The sequence below is a fragment of the Chlorocebus sabaeus genome, chromosome 2, assembly GCF_047675955.1.
Source record: "Chlorocebus sabaeus isolate Y175 chromosome 2, mChlSab1.0.hap1, whole genome shotgun sequence".
NCBI classification, from domain to species: domain Eukaryota; kingdom Metazoa; phylum Chordata; class Mammalia; order Primates; family Cercopithecidae; genus Chlorocebus; species Chlorocebus sabaeus.
In genome coordinates this window covers 95,393,092-95,407,883 of record NC_132905.1, presented here as the reverse complement: position 1 = coordinate 95,407,883, position 14,792 = coordinate 95,393,092, and the positions used below count along the sequence as shown (strand labels likewise).

General features: G+C 46.9%; 1 protein-coding gene across 4 annotated transcripts in view; it reads right to left on the bottom strand.

Annotated features, from left to right (window-relative positions):
- The window catches only part of MX2 (MX dynamin like GTPase 2), a 44,750-nt gene that overhangs the window by 6,524 nt on the left and 23,434 nt on the right, over positions 1 to 14,792 (bottom strand). For all 4 annotated transcript variants that reach the window (XM_007968650.3, XM_007968659.3, XM_037984841.2 and 1 more), the window contains 6 exons: positions 13,133 to 13,271; positions 8,067 to 8,265; positions 6,208 to 6,286; positions 3,574 to 3,696; positions 3,281 to 3,422; positions 289 to 447 (listed from right to left, as the gene is read on the bottom strand). In XM_007968650.3, coding sequence (XP_007966841.1) covers positions 289 to 447; positions 3,281 to 3,422; positions 3,574 to 3,696; positions 6,208 to 6,286; positions 8,067 to 8,265; positions 13,133 to 13,271 — 841 coding nt within the window. The remainder of the gene's footprint in view (positions 1 to 288; positions 448 to 3,280; positions 3,423 to 3,573; positions 3,697 to 6,207; positions 6,287 to 8,066; positions 8,266 to 13,132; positions 13,272 to 14,792) is intronic.

The window sequence follows — 14,792 nt, the reverse complement described above, 5'->3', positions numbered from 1 at the left end:
TTGAAGGATAGCGATGGAAAGCGCCTACCGCACTCAGCATGCTTCCCCATCTCCTAGAAACCTCAGTACGAGTTCTCAGGCAGAAGGGCAGAATCTGAGCTCTGACCGGCTCCCAGGCCTTGCCAGTGCTGCTGGCTCACAGACCACACCAAGTAGCAATCTAGCACACCAGTGAGCTGGTCTGCAGGCTGTGTTTGGTAACTCCATTCCAATCTCTTCCTCCAAGGCATTGGGGTCTATGGAAGGTATGAGAGTGATGGTTTGGGAGTCCTGCGTGAAAGTCCTCACCCACGGCTTTCTGGAGCATGCTAAGGGCGGGCTCCACCAGGTGCTGGATGTACTGATGCACGATGGTCTCAAATGTCTTGTAGTTGACAAATCCCAGAAGTTCCTTGCCTCGATACTGCTTTTCATATTTTTCAACTTCTTCATGGATAATATTTTTAACTGCAACATCGAACAGACCTCCATGGTGAATTCTAATAATTCTGCAGACGTTATAAAGCTAGCAACAGTTTTTTAAAGTCTTGCTCCCCACTGCACGCAGAGGCAGTGTTGCAAAGTGGAGTTTTGTTCACAATGAGAAAAATATTCATGGTCTAATAACAGGAGTTTAAGAAATACTGACTTTTGGGAAACAAAAATCTTATTCTATGAAAATGTGTTTCAATTGAAAGTCATCACCCCAAGAGAGAAGTTACTATTTCTAACTGGTAGGAACAACAAAACAAAACAAAAACAAAACAAAACAAAAAAAACCTGATTAGAGGCCAGGTGTGGTGGCTCATGCCTGTAATATCATCACTTTGGGAGGTCGAGGTGGGAGGATCACTTGAGGCCAGGAGTTCGAGACCAACCTGGGCAACATAACAAGATCCTGTCTCTACAAAAATAAAAACAGATTAGCCAGGCATGGTGGTGTGTGCCTCTAGTCCCAGCTATCTGTGAGTGATCGCACCACTGCACTCCAGCCTGGGTGACAGCAAGAGCCCGTCTCTGAAAAATAAAAACAAAACTAAACACGAAAATGTGATCAGTTAAATGAATATGGAAAATTAATCTTGTACGCCTCACCTCCTAAGCATGCAGCCACAGATTACAGTTGGAGGGATCTTACCATGGAGGTAAATAGTGCTGTTTTCTCCAAGTGCCAGAACAAAAACACAACAGCATACACACAATGAGATGGTTTGGCTCTGTGTCCCCACCCAAATCTCATCTCAAATTGTGTTTGGCTTTGTGTCCCCACCCAAATCTCATCTCAAATTGTGTTTGGCTCTGTGTCCCCACCCAAATCTCATCTCAAATTGTGTTTGGCTTTGTGTCCCCACCCAAATCTCATCCCAAATTATAATCCCCATGTGTCAAGAGAGCAAGTGAAGACACCTTGGGGAGCAGTGACCCCAGGTCCTGCCCTGGAGGATGAGGATGCTGCAACCCCTGGGCAGGGGGAGCTCCCTGGGACTTGGAGGTGGTTTGTGGGTTAGCATGTCAGGCAAGACAGGTCACGCCAGGAAATTGATAAGGTCTCCTGGTGGGAGGTGATTGGATCATGGGGGTGGTTTTTCTCATGCTGCCCTCATGATCGTGAGTTTTCACGGGATCTGATAGTTTAAAAGTGTTTGGGGGCTGAGAGTGGTGGCTCATGCCTGTAATCCCAGCCCTTTGGGAGGCAGAGGAGGGCAGATCACCTTAGGTCAGGAGTTCGAGACCAGCCTGGTCAACGTGGTGAAACCCCATCTCTACTAAAAGTATAAAAATCAGCTGGGCGTGGTGGCATGCAACTGTAACCACAGCTACTTGGAAGGCTGAGGCAGGAGAATTACTTGAACCTGGGAGGCTGAGGTTGCAGTAAGCCGAGATCACACCACTGCACTCCACCCTGGGCAACAAGAGTGAAACTCCGTCTCAAAATAAATAAATAAATAAAGTGTTTGGCAGCTCTCCCCTTGCTCTCTCTCCTGCCACCTTGTAAAGAAGGTGCTTGCTTCTCCTTTGCTTTCTGCTATAATTGTAAGTTTTCTGAGGCCTCCCCAGCCATGTGGAACTGTGAGTCCATTAAACCTCCTTTCTTTATAAACTATCCAGTCTCAGGTAATTTTTTATAGCAGTGTGAAAATGAACACACACACGCCCTACTGGCACCTGGGCTGGAGCATATGGGAATCGAAACTTTGCCAGGTGAAGCCAGCAGGCTCTTGTCAAACCAGGGATCTCCCTGGTCTTGAATTTGGGGCAAAGAGAAGGAGGATTGGGATGAGTGATATTGTTTGGGTGACCTGAGCACATTTTAGCACTTAAAAAACTGCTACTTCATCTAGTCTTTACTTATTGTTGAAACCAGATCATCACACCCTAGACCTTCCAGAGGGGGAGATGGTAAACGATTTCATGTGGACTCCCCCCTCCCGTGGTCCCCTGGCACCCATGCTGAGCTCTGTCTTAATACCACCAAAATAAATAAGTATCCCAGGTCACTTTTTCTACTAGGCTGAGGTTTAGCAGCTACTAACGAAGGCTTCGTGTCTGGTGTGTCCACAACAGGCACCACGGCCAGCCAGCAGCTGTGCACTCAACTCAGTGGCTGGAGAGCCTTCATGTGGGGCTGGCCCCCAGAGTCATCTGGACCTCTGCTTTGGGCACAGGCTTCCCTCCAGGCACTCAGAATAGCGGCCCTGAGGTACCCTGGGCTGCTCTGCGAATTCCTCAGGTGGGCATGGAATGCCATTTAGCCTCAAAACCAAGAAGCAAGGCCAGGCACAGAGGCTGACATCTATAATCCCAGCACTTTGGGAGACTGAGGCAGGTGGATTGCTCGAGCCCACGAGTTCAAGAGCAGCCTGAGCAATGGTGGTGAAAACCTGTCTCTACAAAAAAGTACAAAAATTAGCTGGGTATGGTGGTTCACACCTGTGGTCCCAACTACTCAGGAGGCTGAGGTGGGAGGATCACTTGAACCTGGGAAGTTGAGGCTGCAGTGAGCCATGATTGCACCACTACACTGCAGCCTAGGCAACAGAGGGAGACCCTGTCTCAACAAAACAAAACAAAACCAAGACGCAAGAGGACGTCAGAGGCAGTGGAATTGCCCTGTGTTGAGTTGCTGAGCTCAATGCCCCATATTTCTGGGTCTTGGTTCTTGAGGGACAGTTGCTGATTACCAAGCGTTCCAGGGTCTTGGATGAGCGTGTTCTGCTCTGGGCACACTTATGTGCTGGACATAGCCTCCAGTCTAGGTAAATACCACCCTGTTTTGCGGGCAGCCCTGCCCAGAACTTACCTTTTTGGGTATTAGTTGCAAGTATGCCTATCCAGTTTTTAAAATCCTCTCTGATTTTGTTGTATAAACGGGTCTCGTTCTCCCTTACAACTTCTTCTCCTTCTATTAACTTTTCGATGTCCTGATTAAACATCTTGATTTTCTGAAAATGATATAAAGTCAACAGTCTGTGCTGAAATCATATGAAAGAACTGGAACCGGTGTTGTAAGGAGATGTCCACTCACATGCCTCATCTCATGGGTGAGGAGGGGGAAGGACACACTGTCACGTGGAGGCCCGCGGAAGTCCTCACCTCAATCAGAAAGAACATCTTGTCGGCATCCTGGCTGGGGATGTCAGCACCGCAACGCCGCAGCTCCTCGGTGGCCTTCTGGTGGCTCTCCCTTATTTGTTCTTCTAACAATGGGAGTGATTTCTAAACAAAACAATTGCAAACAATCAAACTATGGCTTAAGAGATTGGCCAACATATTTCTTTGATATATGGGTAGGAACCCTTTAAAGCATGCAGGAAGATCTGGAATTTTTGTTATTTTGTGACTCTCAGTGAGATGGAAACCAGCCAAGGAGCCCAAAGAGAGTTTTGCATGCAACAGGCAAGTCCCACAGCTTGGACGGCTTGGCTCGGAATTTCGCATTCTGCTGTGCAATTGGAGTGGTGAGGAATCGGGTGGTGGACAGTTTTTACTTTTGTTTTGTGGTGGTTGTTTGATTTGGCTTGGTGCCTTGTAATTCCAGAATAAGAACACTTGAATATAATGTGCAATGTCTTAGTAAAATGGGATTTTTGGTGACAATGTGAGTGTTATAAACTGATAAACACTGTGTCTTGGGGTTGGCGACACACTCCACACCTCATTTAATCCCCACACTGTCGTATGCTGCCAGTTTTTTGTCAGAGAAGAAACTAAGGCTCAGAGAATCCAATTACTTGCTATCTTCACAGACCTAGTGAGCAGCAGTGGCCAATCGCAACCTGCCTACCAACTCCCCAACCCTGCTCATAAACACTGCAGGTGAAGACACCTTGGGGAGCAGTGACCCCAGGTCCTGCCCTGGTGGACGAGGATGCTACAGCCCCTGGGCAGGGGGAGCTCCCTGGGACTTGGAGGTGGTTTGTGGGTTAGCATGCCAAGGCAAGACAGGTTATGCCAGGAAATTGATAAGGTCTCCTAGGCTCTTTTTTGGGAGACAGTTTGTATCTGTAGGCAAAGTGTATTACCTTCTGATATTTCAAATTGTCATTGTTATAATTCAGTTGATTTAACATTTAAAAATTAATTTAAAATATTATACATTTTAAATTAAAATATTTGTGTTGAAAAAAGTTATAAAAATACAACATTTTTATTTTTTCAAAAACCAGATTTTTTCTCAATTAGACAGGGATATAGCTTTCAGAAACCTCTTCTGCAAACTTAGTGAATTCCACTGGAATCAGTGATTCTCAAAGTTTGTTCCCAGGAAGACCTGGGAACGTAGAAATGCAAATCCACAGGTCTTACATCTAAGTCAGAAACTCTGGGTCTGGGACCCAGGAATCCAAATTTTTTTTTTTTTTTTTTTTTTTTTTTTTTTTTTTGAGACAGAGCCTCACTCTATTGCCCAGGCTGGAGTGCAGTGGCGTGATCTCAGATCACTGCAAACTCCGCCTTCTGGGTTCAAGCCATTCTCCTGCCTCAGCCTCCCGAGTAGCTAGGACTACAGGTGCACAACACCACGCTGGCTAATTTTTGTGTTTTTAGTAGAGACGGGGTTTCACCATGTTGGCCAGGCTGGCCTCGAACTCCTGACCTCAGGTGACCCACCCGCCTCAGCCTCCCAAAGTGCTGGGATTACATATGTAAGCCACCGTGCCCAGTGTGCCCAGCAGAATCTAAATTGTAACAAACTTTCCAGGTAATTCTTGTGTACCTTAAAGTTGGAGAACCACTGGCTCCTTCCAACCAAATTTTCTTTGAGTATGTGCTTCCTGGCTCAAGTAAGTCATTGCTTTTGTCTAATACACAATTTAGCATGGGCCAAGTCCTAGGATCTGAAATAATCTTTGCTCAAAGGGTAAACTTAAATCTTCCCATGTTGCTTGGCCTCATTTGTGAAGGTTTAGGCAAGCACTAAAAATATTCAATTTCTCAATAACCACCAAACCAAAGTTTTTCTATAATTGATGATGTCATGAGGCCCTTGTCTGTAGTTGTCTGCTTTTGAGAATCCATAAAAATGGATTTATTTCTTACAAACCAATTATTTCTTAGAAGTTTGAGGCTAGAAGAATTTTTTTTTTTTTTTTTTAAAGACAGAATTTCGCTCTTGTTGCCCAGGCTGATGTGCAATGGCACGATCTCAGCTCACTGCAACCTCCACCTTCCGGGTTCAAGTGATTTTCCTGCCTCAGCCTCCTGAGTAGCTGGGATTACAGGCATGTGCCGCCATGCCCAGCTAATTTTGTATTTTTAGTAGAGATGGAGTTTCTCCATGTTGGTCAGGCTGGTCTTGAACTCCTGACCTCAGGTGATCCACCGGCCTCAGCCTCCCAAAGTGCTGGGATTACAGGCATGAGCCACCATGTCTGGCAATAAAAATTTTTTTTACCAGGAAGTATTAACAACATATTGAAAAAAGACAACTGGCTCGCTCAGTGGTCAGTCCTTTTTATATTGCTAAACTGGTATTACAAGTTGTTTCCTTCTCTTTCCCCTCCCCACCTCTGTTGACCAATTCAACCCTTTGTTTTAACACTATGTACTTGTTGCTTCCCCAGTTTGGAAGTTCTTCCTGTGAGCCTATGACGGTGAGTGAAACAGTTTTCAGAGGGTACTTGTTTGCTTGTTTGGACAGAACAGTGGGGCATCTTAGCCAATTCCAGAGCAAGAGAGTGACTTGGGCATGCTGTATTGATCACTTGTCACCCAACCCACGTGGCTCACTTGGATGTGCGTGATGAGTTCAGCGGTAAGTCTTTCTGCCAGTCGGGGAACCGTGGCTGACCCCTCCTCCAGGAGAACTCTGAAATGAGACAGATACTCATGCATTCAGGAAGGACTTGTGTACCATCTTGCCAGTTCCGGGCTTTGTATGTGGTAGGTGAGCCCAGCTCCCTGGGGCAACACATGCCATCAGAAAAGCCAGGTGGTGCATGAGCAAGACACTTGCCACCAGCCTGTACCCAAGCAAGTGTGGGCCAGGAAGCTTCCTTCCCTTCTCCCTTTCTATCATCCCCACAAACTCATGAGGTAGGTCATCTTAGCTACAGGAAAACAAACCCAGCCTCATGGAGATTAACTGAGTTGCCCAGATTAGTATTTTATTTCTCATCACAAAAGTACGGCGCTTACTAAGTGCCGGGCACCAGTCTAAGGGCTTTATAAATATTAACACATTTAGTCATTTAACAACCCACTTTAGAGCAAGAAAGACTAAGACACAGAAAGGTTAAGCAGCTTGCTGCATTTGCTTGCTGCAGCCACACAGCAGGCAGCGTGGCTGCGGCGTGTTTGCCAATAGCAGGAATTTAGGATGAAGCACACAGGATTATTCCCTAGCACTGCCAGTGCCTCTCACTGCAAGGGTCAGCTCTCAATGCAAGGATTTCAGATTTCCCAAAGACCTTGAGAAGCGGTTCGCAAAGGGAGGTCCCTGAACTGGCAACATTAGCCTCAACCAGGAGGAACCTGTTAGAAGCAAAAGTCTTGGGTCCCTCCCCAGACCTCAGGGCAGGGCAGAGCTAGCGCTATTTTAAGGAACTCTCCAGAGAGTCTGATGCTCACTTAGCATGGAGAACCGTAGGCCTGATTATTTTGAAATCTCCCAGCTCGAGGAGGAGAGTTTACTTCTCCTCATGTCCTCTAGTGCTATTGAAAACAGCATGTTGAATCCACTCAGAGCAGGAGCAGAGAGGAAGAAAGAAGGAACCGGGGTGGTATTTACTGAGTGCTGGCTGCTGGCGCTCAAGACTTTTGTGTATGTCGCGTTATTTAATCTTAACCACATCTTGGAGAAGATGGGAAAGACAAAATTCAGAGAAGGTGGCCCATATTGTAAGATCACATAGTTAGCAAGCAGCAGACCTGCTCCGCCCAAATTCACTGTTTTCCCATTAGCTCTCCTTCAAGCAGGAGTGACCTGTGTGCTACTGGATCATTCAGGAATAACAAGTTCCAGAATGAAGGGGAAAAGAGCTCCATTCAATGGGGAAAATCCCAGCGTCCTACAAACTACAGAGTCTCTATAGGATAATTTCTATTCAATAAAACCAGTTATTATTAAATTTCTATGTAATAAAAACCAGTGATGTGCTGGTGAATGACTGTGGGCACTGGAAGCTCTAAAAACGTGGAGAGTTCCATAGAGCAGGTTTTCCTGTGTGCCGCTTACAGTGGTAAACACGGGTTTCTGGAAGTTAGGAGCTCTGTGTTCAATCCTGCTCCCATTCACTGTTTGACTTCATTATTCTTATCTATGAACATGGGGGAAACTTCACCTGCCTTATGTATCTCTTAATAAAAGGACTCAAATCAGAAAGCAAGTGAAAACATTTTGGAAAACCAAAGTGTTCTATGCTTTACGTCATGACACATTCCAATTTTTAATCAGCACCATCATTAGAATCTAAAAAACAATAATGTGTCTAAATAAGCCAAGAAATTTAACACCAAAATAAGGTGAGGCTAGGTTATACTACCTTGTGTAATTTGTGCATATACTTTGGTCATCATCCGGGCCAACTCTGGCAGATGGGCTGGCTTTTCATGGAGTCTAATTCCAGGGCTTTCCTGAAGAGTCTCACCTGAAACATGGATGCGTTTGAAAGAATGTAATCTCTTTCTTGGTTGCCTCTGCCAAACTCAGTCTGTTCATGATCTCCTGCTGGCCCCGGCACTTCACGATCATGTAGCCCTTCTTGAGGGGGTATGTGAGGTTCCGTACCACATTAATGATGCTTTTCTCGGTGCCCTTGTCCATTAGATCTGGTTTGGTCAGGATCCCTGTGAGATGGTTAAAGAAGGGAAATGGAAAGGTCAGTGATCCCCTCAAATAGATTTGACTCCTACTGGGCTATGGGCTCCTTTTTTGGCCAGCAAGGTCTTCTGTAGTCTTGATCCTCCAGTGCCTCACTCCCTCCTCATTCCCTCATCGCCCCTCTTCTTTGCATTTCTTTTGGCTCACTATCTCACCCTCTCACTCAGTTCATTCGTCCTGGATAGTTGACTTAACAAATAGTTCTTGGATGCCTACTGGGTGCCCAGCATTAACGCAGCATGCATGGTTAGAATGAACTGGCTCCATGCACCATGTTTCCAAGAACGCCTCATTCCCTACTGAGGGGAGTCCCTCTCTAGTGTTTCCTGAACTGACTCACTCGGCTCCCTCTTGTGGGTACCTCCTCTGATCTCCTCCTCCCCACTTTCCTCTCCCCCTCCTCTGTCCCCACTCCTTCCTGCTTGCACTGGCTTGAAAACTTTGAATTCCAAGTGCTTTTTTTTTTTTGTTTATGTTGCCTGAGTGTCAAATAGCCACTGCATTTCTTGTTTGTGTGTGTTGAAAAGCCCTTCCTTCCTTCCTTCCTTCCTTCCTTCCTTGCTTCCTTCCTTCCTGTCTTTCTTTCTTTCCTTCTTTCTTTCTGACAGAGTCTTGCTCTGTCACCCAGGCTGGAGTGCAGTGGCTTGCTTCAACCTCCACCTCCCCGGTTCAAGCGATTCCCCTGCCTCAGCCTCCTGAGTAGCTGGGACCACAGGCGTGTGCCACCACGCCCAGCTACTTTTTGTATTTTTAGTAGAGATGAAGTTTCACCATGTTGGCCAGGCTGGTCTCAAACTCCTGACCTCATGATCCACCCACCTCAGCCTCCCAAAGTGCTGGGATTACAGGCATGAGCCACCGTGTCTGGCCTTATTTTCTGCTATTTTGCCCTTCGTTTTAATTTGTGGATAAGTCTGGCTATCTGGTCTACTATTCCTGAACCTCTCTCTCCAGATAAATTAATCTAGTAATATACAAGAAATAAAGAAGAGTGGATATTGATAAGGGCCACACAGAGAGTTAACATAAAGTGATGTACTGGCAAATGACTGTGGGCAGAGATATGTGGTGTAGTCTCAGGTTGGGTGGACAGGGAGGGCCTCTCTCAGAAGGCAACATTTGGACTGAGATCTGAATGAAGGAAGGAGTCAGCCTAGTGGGGATGGAGAAGGAGCACTCCAGACCCTGGGTGAGAGGGAGCAGGGATGGCAGAGCCATACTGAAGCGTCATGAGCAAGGCAGAGAGCGTGGGAACTGAGATCAGAGAGGCAGGCAGGGCCAGGTCACCTGGGGCTCTGCTTTCTAAATAAAGGAGTCCGGGGTTTATATGCATGTGAAACGGCAGCAGGAGAGAATGTAAACAGGGAAGGGCATGACTTGATTGACATGTTTGAAGGCCAGTGGAGAGGGCACTGCCGTGGGCAAGGTGAGTGCTAGAACGGCAGGAGAATGTTTGAGCAGTACAGGCAGGAGACCATGGTGGCTTGGTCTAGGCAGTGACAGTGGGGATGGAGAGGAGTGGATGGATTTGGCACCCGTTTTGGAGGCAGAGTCACCAGGACTTCAGATACATTGGACTTGGAGGCAAGGGGAGGGAGGACTCAAATGGGACTCTGATTTGGCTTTAGAACTGGGTGGGCGGATGGGTTCTGTGAATGAGGTGGGGAAGCCTTGGGGAGGAGGAGAATCAGGATGGAGTATGAAACCAAGAGTTCTGTTTTGGTCATGTTTAACTGGAGACATCGGCCAGACAGCCAAATGGAGTTGTCCAGTTAAGCAAGGTCAAGGTTACAGATACAGATTTGGGAGTCACTGGCATGTAGATGGAATTACAGACCACAGCCAGATAAGATCACTGAATGTGATGATGTGTTGATAGAAGGAGAGCCCAGAACCAAGTTTTCCATATTTAGAGGCCTGAGAATTGAAGAGACATGAAAACAAGGAGTCTGAGAAAGAAAAGAAAGAAAATTGAAGAAAATTGACTTCCAGCTGGCCAGTGATGGAAGCGACCTGAGACAGAGAATGGTGAAGGAAGGAGGGAGGTTCAGGAAGGAGGGAGTGGGCAACTGGGGTGACTGCTGCTGAGAACGGGAAGGCGAGGACAGAGATGTGACCATGTGCTCCTCAGTGCAGAGGGTGTGGGTGACCTCGACAGGAGCAGTCTCTGTCTCAAGAGGGGACAGGAGCTCAGCTGAAGCCGAGGGAGTAGACAGCATCCATTTAGCAATGGATGGGTGGGGAACCAGCTTAGTGAGGGCCTGAAAATATTGACCCACTGTTCTTTTTGAAACTTGATATTCTCTAAGCCACTGTTATATCATCATCAAATTTGCTCTATTCTCATCCTTTGGGAGTATTGTGTAGATAGTCATTCAATTTTCTTTCTTTTCTTTTCTTTCTTTCTTTTTTTTTTTTTTTTTTTTTTTTGAGACAGAGTCTCGCTCTTTCACCAGGCTGGAGTTCAGTGGCATGATCTTGGCTCACTGCAACCTCCATGTCTCAGGTTCAGGTGATTCTCGTGCCTCAGCCTCCCGAGTAGCTGGGATTACAGGCATGTGCCACCATGACCGGCTGATTTTTTGTATTTTTAGTAGAGACGGGGTTTCACTGTGTTGGCCAGGGTGGTCTCGAACTCCTGACCTCAGTTGATCTGCCCGCCTTGGCCCCCCAAAGTGCTGAGATTACAGACATGAACCACCGCTCCCGGCCTCAATTTCCTTTTTAAAAGAATTGTAAAATACAAGTAACTCAAGTCTGCAAGGGAATAATTCAACTAATAAAAATAGGATGTTCCCCCCTACTCTGTCTTTAGCTACCTTGTTTTTTTAAAAAAAAAGTTCTTTAAAAAATGGTAATAAAATCTACATAAAGTGAATTTTCCTATTTTAGCCAGTTTATAGTTAGGTATAATTAAGTACATTTACATTGTTGTGTAACCGTCACCACCGTCCATCTCCAGAACTTTTCCATCTTCCCAAACTGAAGCTCTTCACCCATTAAACAACAATTTCCCACTTCCCCTCCCTCCGGTCTTGGGCAACCACCATGCTACTTTGTCTGTATGAATCCAACTACTCTAGGGACCTCAAATAAGGTAGAATCATCCAGTGTTTGTTCTGTTCTTAGTGGAATTTCACTTAGCATAATGTCCTTGAAGTTCACTCATGTTGTTGTGTGTTTCAGAATTTCCCTCCTTTTTAAGGCTAAATAATACTATTTTACATGTATACCACGATTTATTGATCCATCCATCCATCTGTAAACACTTGGGTTGCTCCCACCTTTGGGCTATTGTGAATAATGCCGCTATGAACATGGGTCTCTTTCTCTTTTAAGCCTAGCACACTTTTCTCTATTTCTATGCTTGAGCTAGAATGCATAGAAAATTTGCATTTCTGTGGGATGGAGCTGGAGGCCATTATCCTTAGTAAACTAACCCAGGAACAGAAAACCAAATGCCACAAGTTGTCACTTATAAGTGGGAGCTAAATGATGAGAACACATGAACACGTAGAGGGGAGCAACAGACACTAGGGCCTGTCAGAAGGTGGAGGAGGGAGAGGATCAGGAAAAATAACTAATGGGTGCTAGGCTTAATACCTGGGTGATGAAATCATCTGTACAACAAACACCCATGACACAAGCTTCCCTGTGTAACAAACCTGCACATCCTGCACATGTACCCCTGAACCTAAAATAAAAGTTAACAATAAAATAAAATACCCCAAGTTAAAAAGAAAAAAAGAAAATGTGCATTTATTTCACAATATTGTTTTGGGCTATACTAAGAGCAGATCATGTATATCCCATGACTATAGTGATTGACTAAATTTATAATCATAATAGCTGGCTGGGGGCTGTGTTTCACACCTGTAATCCCAGCACTTTGGGAGGCTGAGGCAGGTGGATCACCTGAGATTGGGAATTTGACACCTGCCTGGCCAAGACAGTGAAACTCCATCTCTACTAAAAATACAAAAATTAGCCAGGCGTGATGGCATGTGTGTGTAGTCCCAGCTACTTGGGCGGCTGAGGCAGGAGAATCGAACCCGGGAGGCAGAGGTTACAGTGAGCCTAGATCATGTCACTGCACTCCAGCCTGGGGGGCAGAGCGAAACTCTGTCTCAAAATAATAATAATAGCTAATATTTATTGATAACTATTGATTATCTGAGTTTGTGGCAATGAGAGGACCAGAAAACTGACTATTAAAAAGTAGTACTAAGTTTCCTTGGAGATGTTAATATTCAAATAGATCCTTTTTTTTTTTTTTTAAACTTTTTTTCTTTTCTTTCTTTTCTTCAGTGTTAACTTTGTTGACATGCTCAGGTCCATCTACTGAGTAGATGATATTACCTACTTCAGCCCTCAATAAGCCATTCCTAAGGAACAAGCACAGTAGCACTTGTATTCAGCACAGGACACACGGCATGAGATACGTTCCAGGATCTTCCAAAGACATGCGGCAACCCTCCCTCCCTTCCCATCCATGCGCTGGAAGCTTGGTTCTTTTTTTTTTTTTTTTTTGAGATAGAGTCTTGCTCTGTCACCCAGGCTGGAGTGCAGTGGCATGATCTCGGCTCACTGCAAGCTCTGCCTCCCGGGTTCACGCCATTCTCCTGCCTCAACCTCCCGAGTAGCTGGGACTACAGGTGCTCGCCACCACGCCTGGCTAATTTTTTTGGTATTTCTAGTAGAGACCGGGTTTCACCATGCTAGCCAGGATGGTCTCGATCTCCTGACCTCATGATCCACCCACCTCGGCCTCCCAGAGTGCTGGGATTACAGGCTTGAGCCACCGCACCCGGCCACTTGGTTCTTTTCTCTTACCGATGGTCCTGTCCCCTTCTGGGTCCACCTCGTGAGCCATGCTCAGTGCCTCCGTGGTGGCAATGTCCACGTTACAGGGAACCACCACCAAGTTGATCGTCTGCTGCCTCTGGATGTACCTCTTGATGAGAGCCTTGATCTGATGCCAAAGAATCACACAAAAAAAGAGCACACGTCTCACTTCTGGTCACCCAGCCACACGGCCAGGCAGACAGGCATGATGGCGCAAAGGCAACATTGTCCCACAGCGTGACTCTGGGCTTTGCTGGGCCGAACCCCGTCCTGGGAACGCCTGCCCCAGCGGCCCTGCCCTGGTCTCTGATGATCTCCCACTTGTCCTTCAAAGCCCATGGCTGGCGTATCTTCTTTCCTGAAGACCCCCTGCATTGAGCATACGCCCCCAGAGCCTTACAGCCCAGGAGGTGAGACAAGCCATAAACACAATGGAGACATATCAGGGAGGGCAAGTGGAATGGAAAGGGCCAGGCACCCCTGGTAGGGCAGCCCTGCAGCAGAAACCTGGGAGGAGTGAGGGATGCCCTCTTCAGAGAGCCAGGCGCACAGAGCCCTGGGCAGTGAGAAGAGTGTGTGTGCACGCAAGAGTCCAGGCAAAAGTGGACAGGAGGGACCAAGGGCCGCAGAACCCAGATGTGGTGGGGTGGAGCGAGGGGCCATGGTGCAGTGACAGGAAATGTGGTCCATGAAGTAGGGGGGTTGGATCCCATGGGACCTTGGAACTTTTACACTGATTGACATGGGAGCCGCTGGGGAACTTTAAGAAGTGACAGCATCGGACTTGAGCCTTAAAACACAAGAGCTATGTGGGGAACACTCTTGGGAAGGGTGCTGCCCAGAAGGGCAGAGGCAGAGAAACCCAGCAGGAGGCCAGCAGAGGCAGTAACCCAGGTCTGAGATGGCAGCAGCTTGGGTGAGGGTGCTGGTGGAAGTGGGAGGAGACGTGGGCCTGGGCGTTTTATTTGAAGCAGAGCCAGCAGGCTTTGGACTGGATGTGTCGCATGAGAGGAGGAGAGAAGGGAGGCTGACCCCAGTGGTCGTGGCCTGAGCCACTGTGAGGGCGGAGGTGCCACTGTCAGAGATGGGGATGTCTATGGGGCAGGCCGATGTCGGGGGGAAGATTGGGTGTTGCTTGGACCCACTGAGTTTGTGTACCGATTAGATGTTCAAAGGGTGATGGTGAATGAGCAGCTGGAGATAGGAGCCTGGATTTCAGGGGAGAGAGCTGGGCTTGAAATAATGATTTAGGAATCGCTGAAGTGGTATTTACAGTCATGAGACTGGACTGTAGCCCAGGAACATAGCAGGGAGAGTTTTCAATGGGAAGAAGGGATCTCTAGGGCATTGCACCATTTAGAGGTCTGGGAAGTGAGGAAGAATTCACTTAAGGAGAGACCAACAGGAGGGAGGGAAAGAACCAGGGTCAATGTGCCCAGATGCCAGCGAAGAAGACTTTCAAGAAGGAGGGAGTGATCAATTGAGTTTGAAAACTAACACATTTGGTGGGTGAACACTGCCAAGCGCTTGTTGCCGGGAAAGTGGAGCTGTACAATAAGGCCATGAATACAGAAAGACCTTTCACAGGGACAGTCTAGGGAGACAAATCAGGCCAAGAATAGAACCCGCCCCCTTCCTTATGAGCATT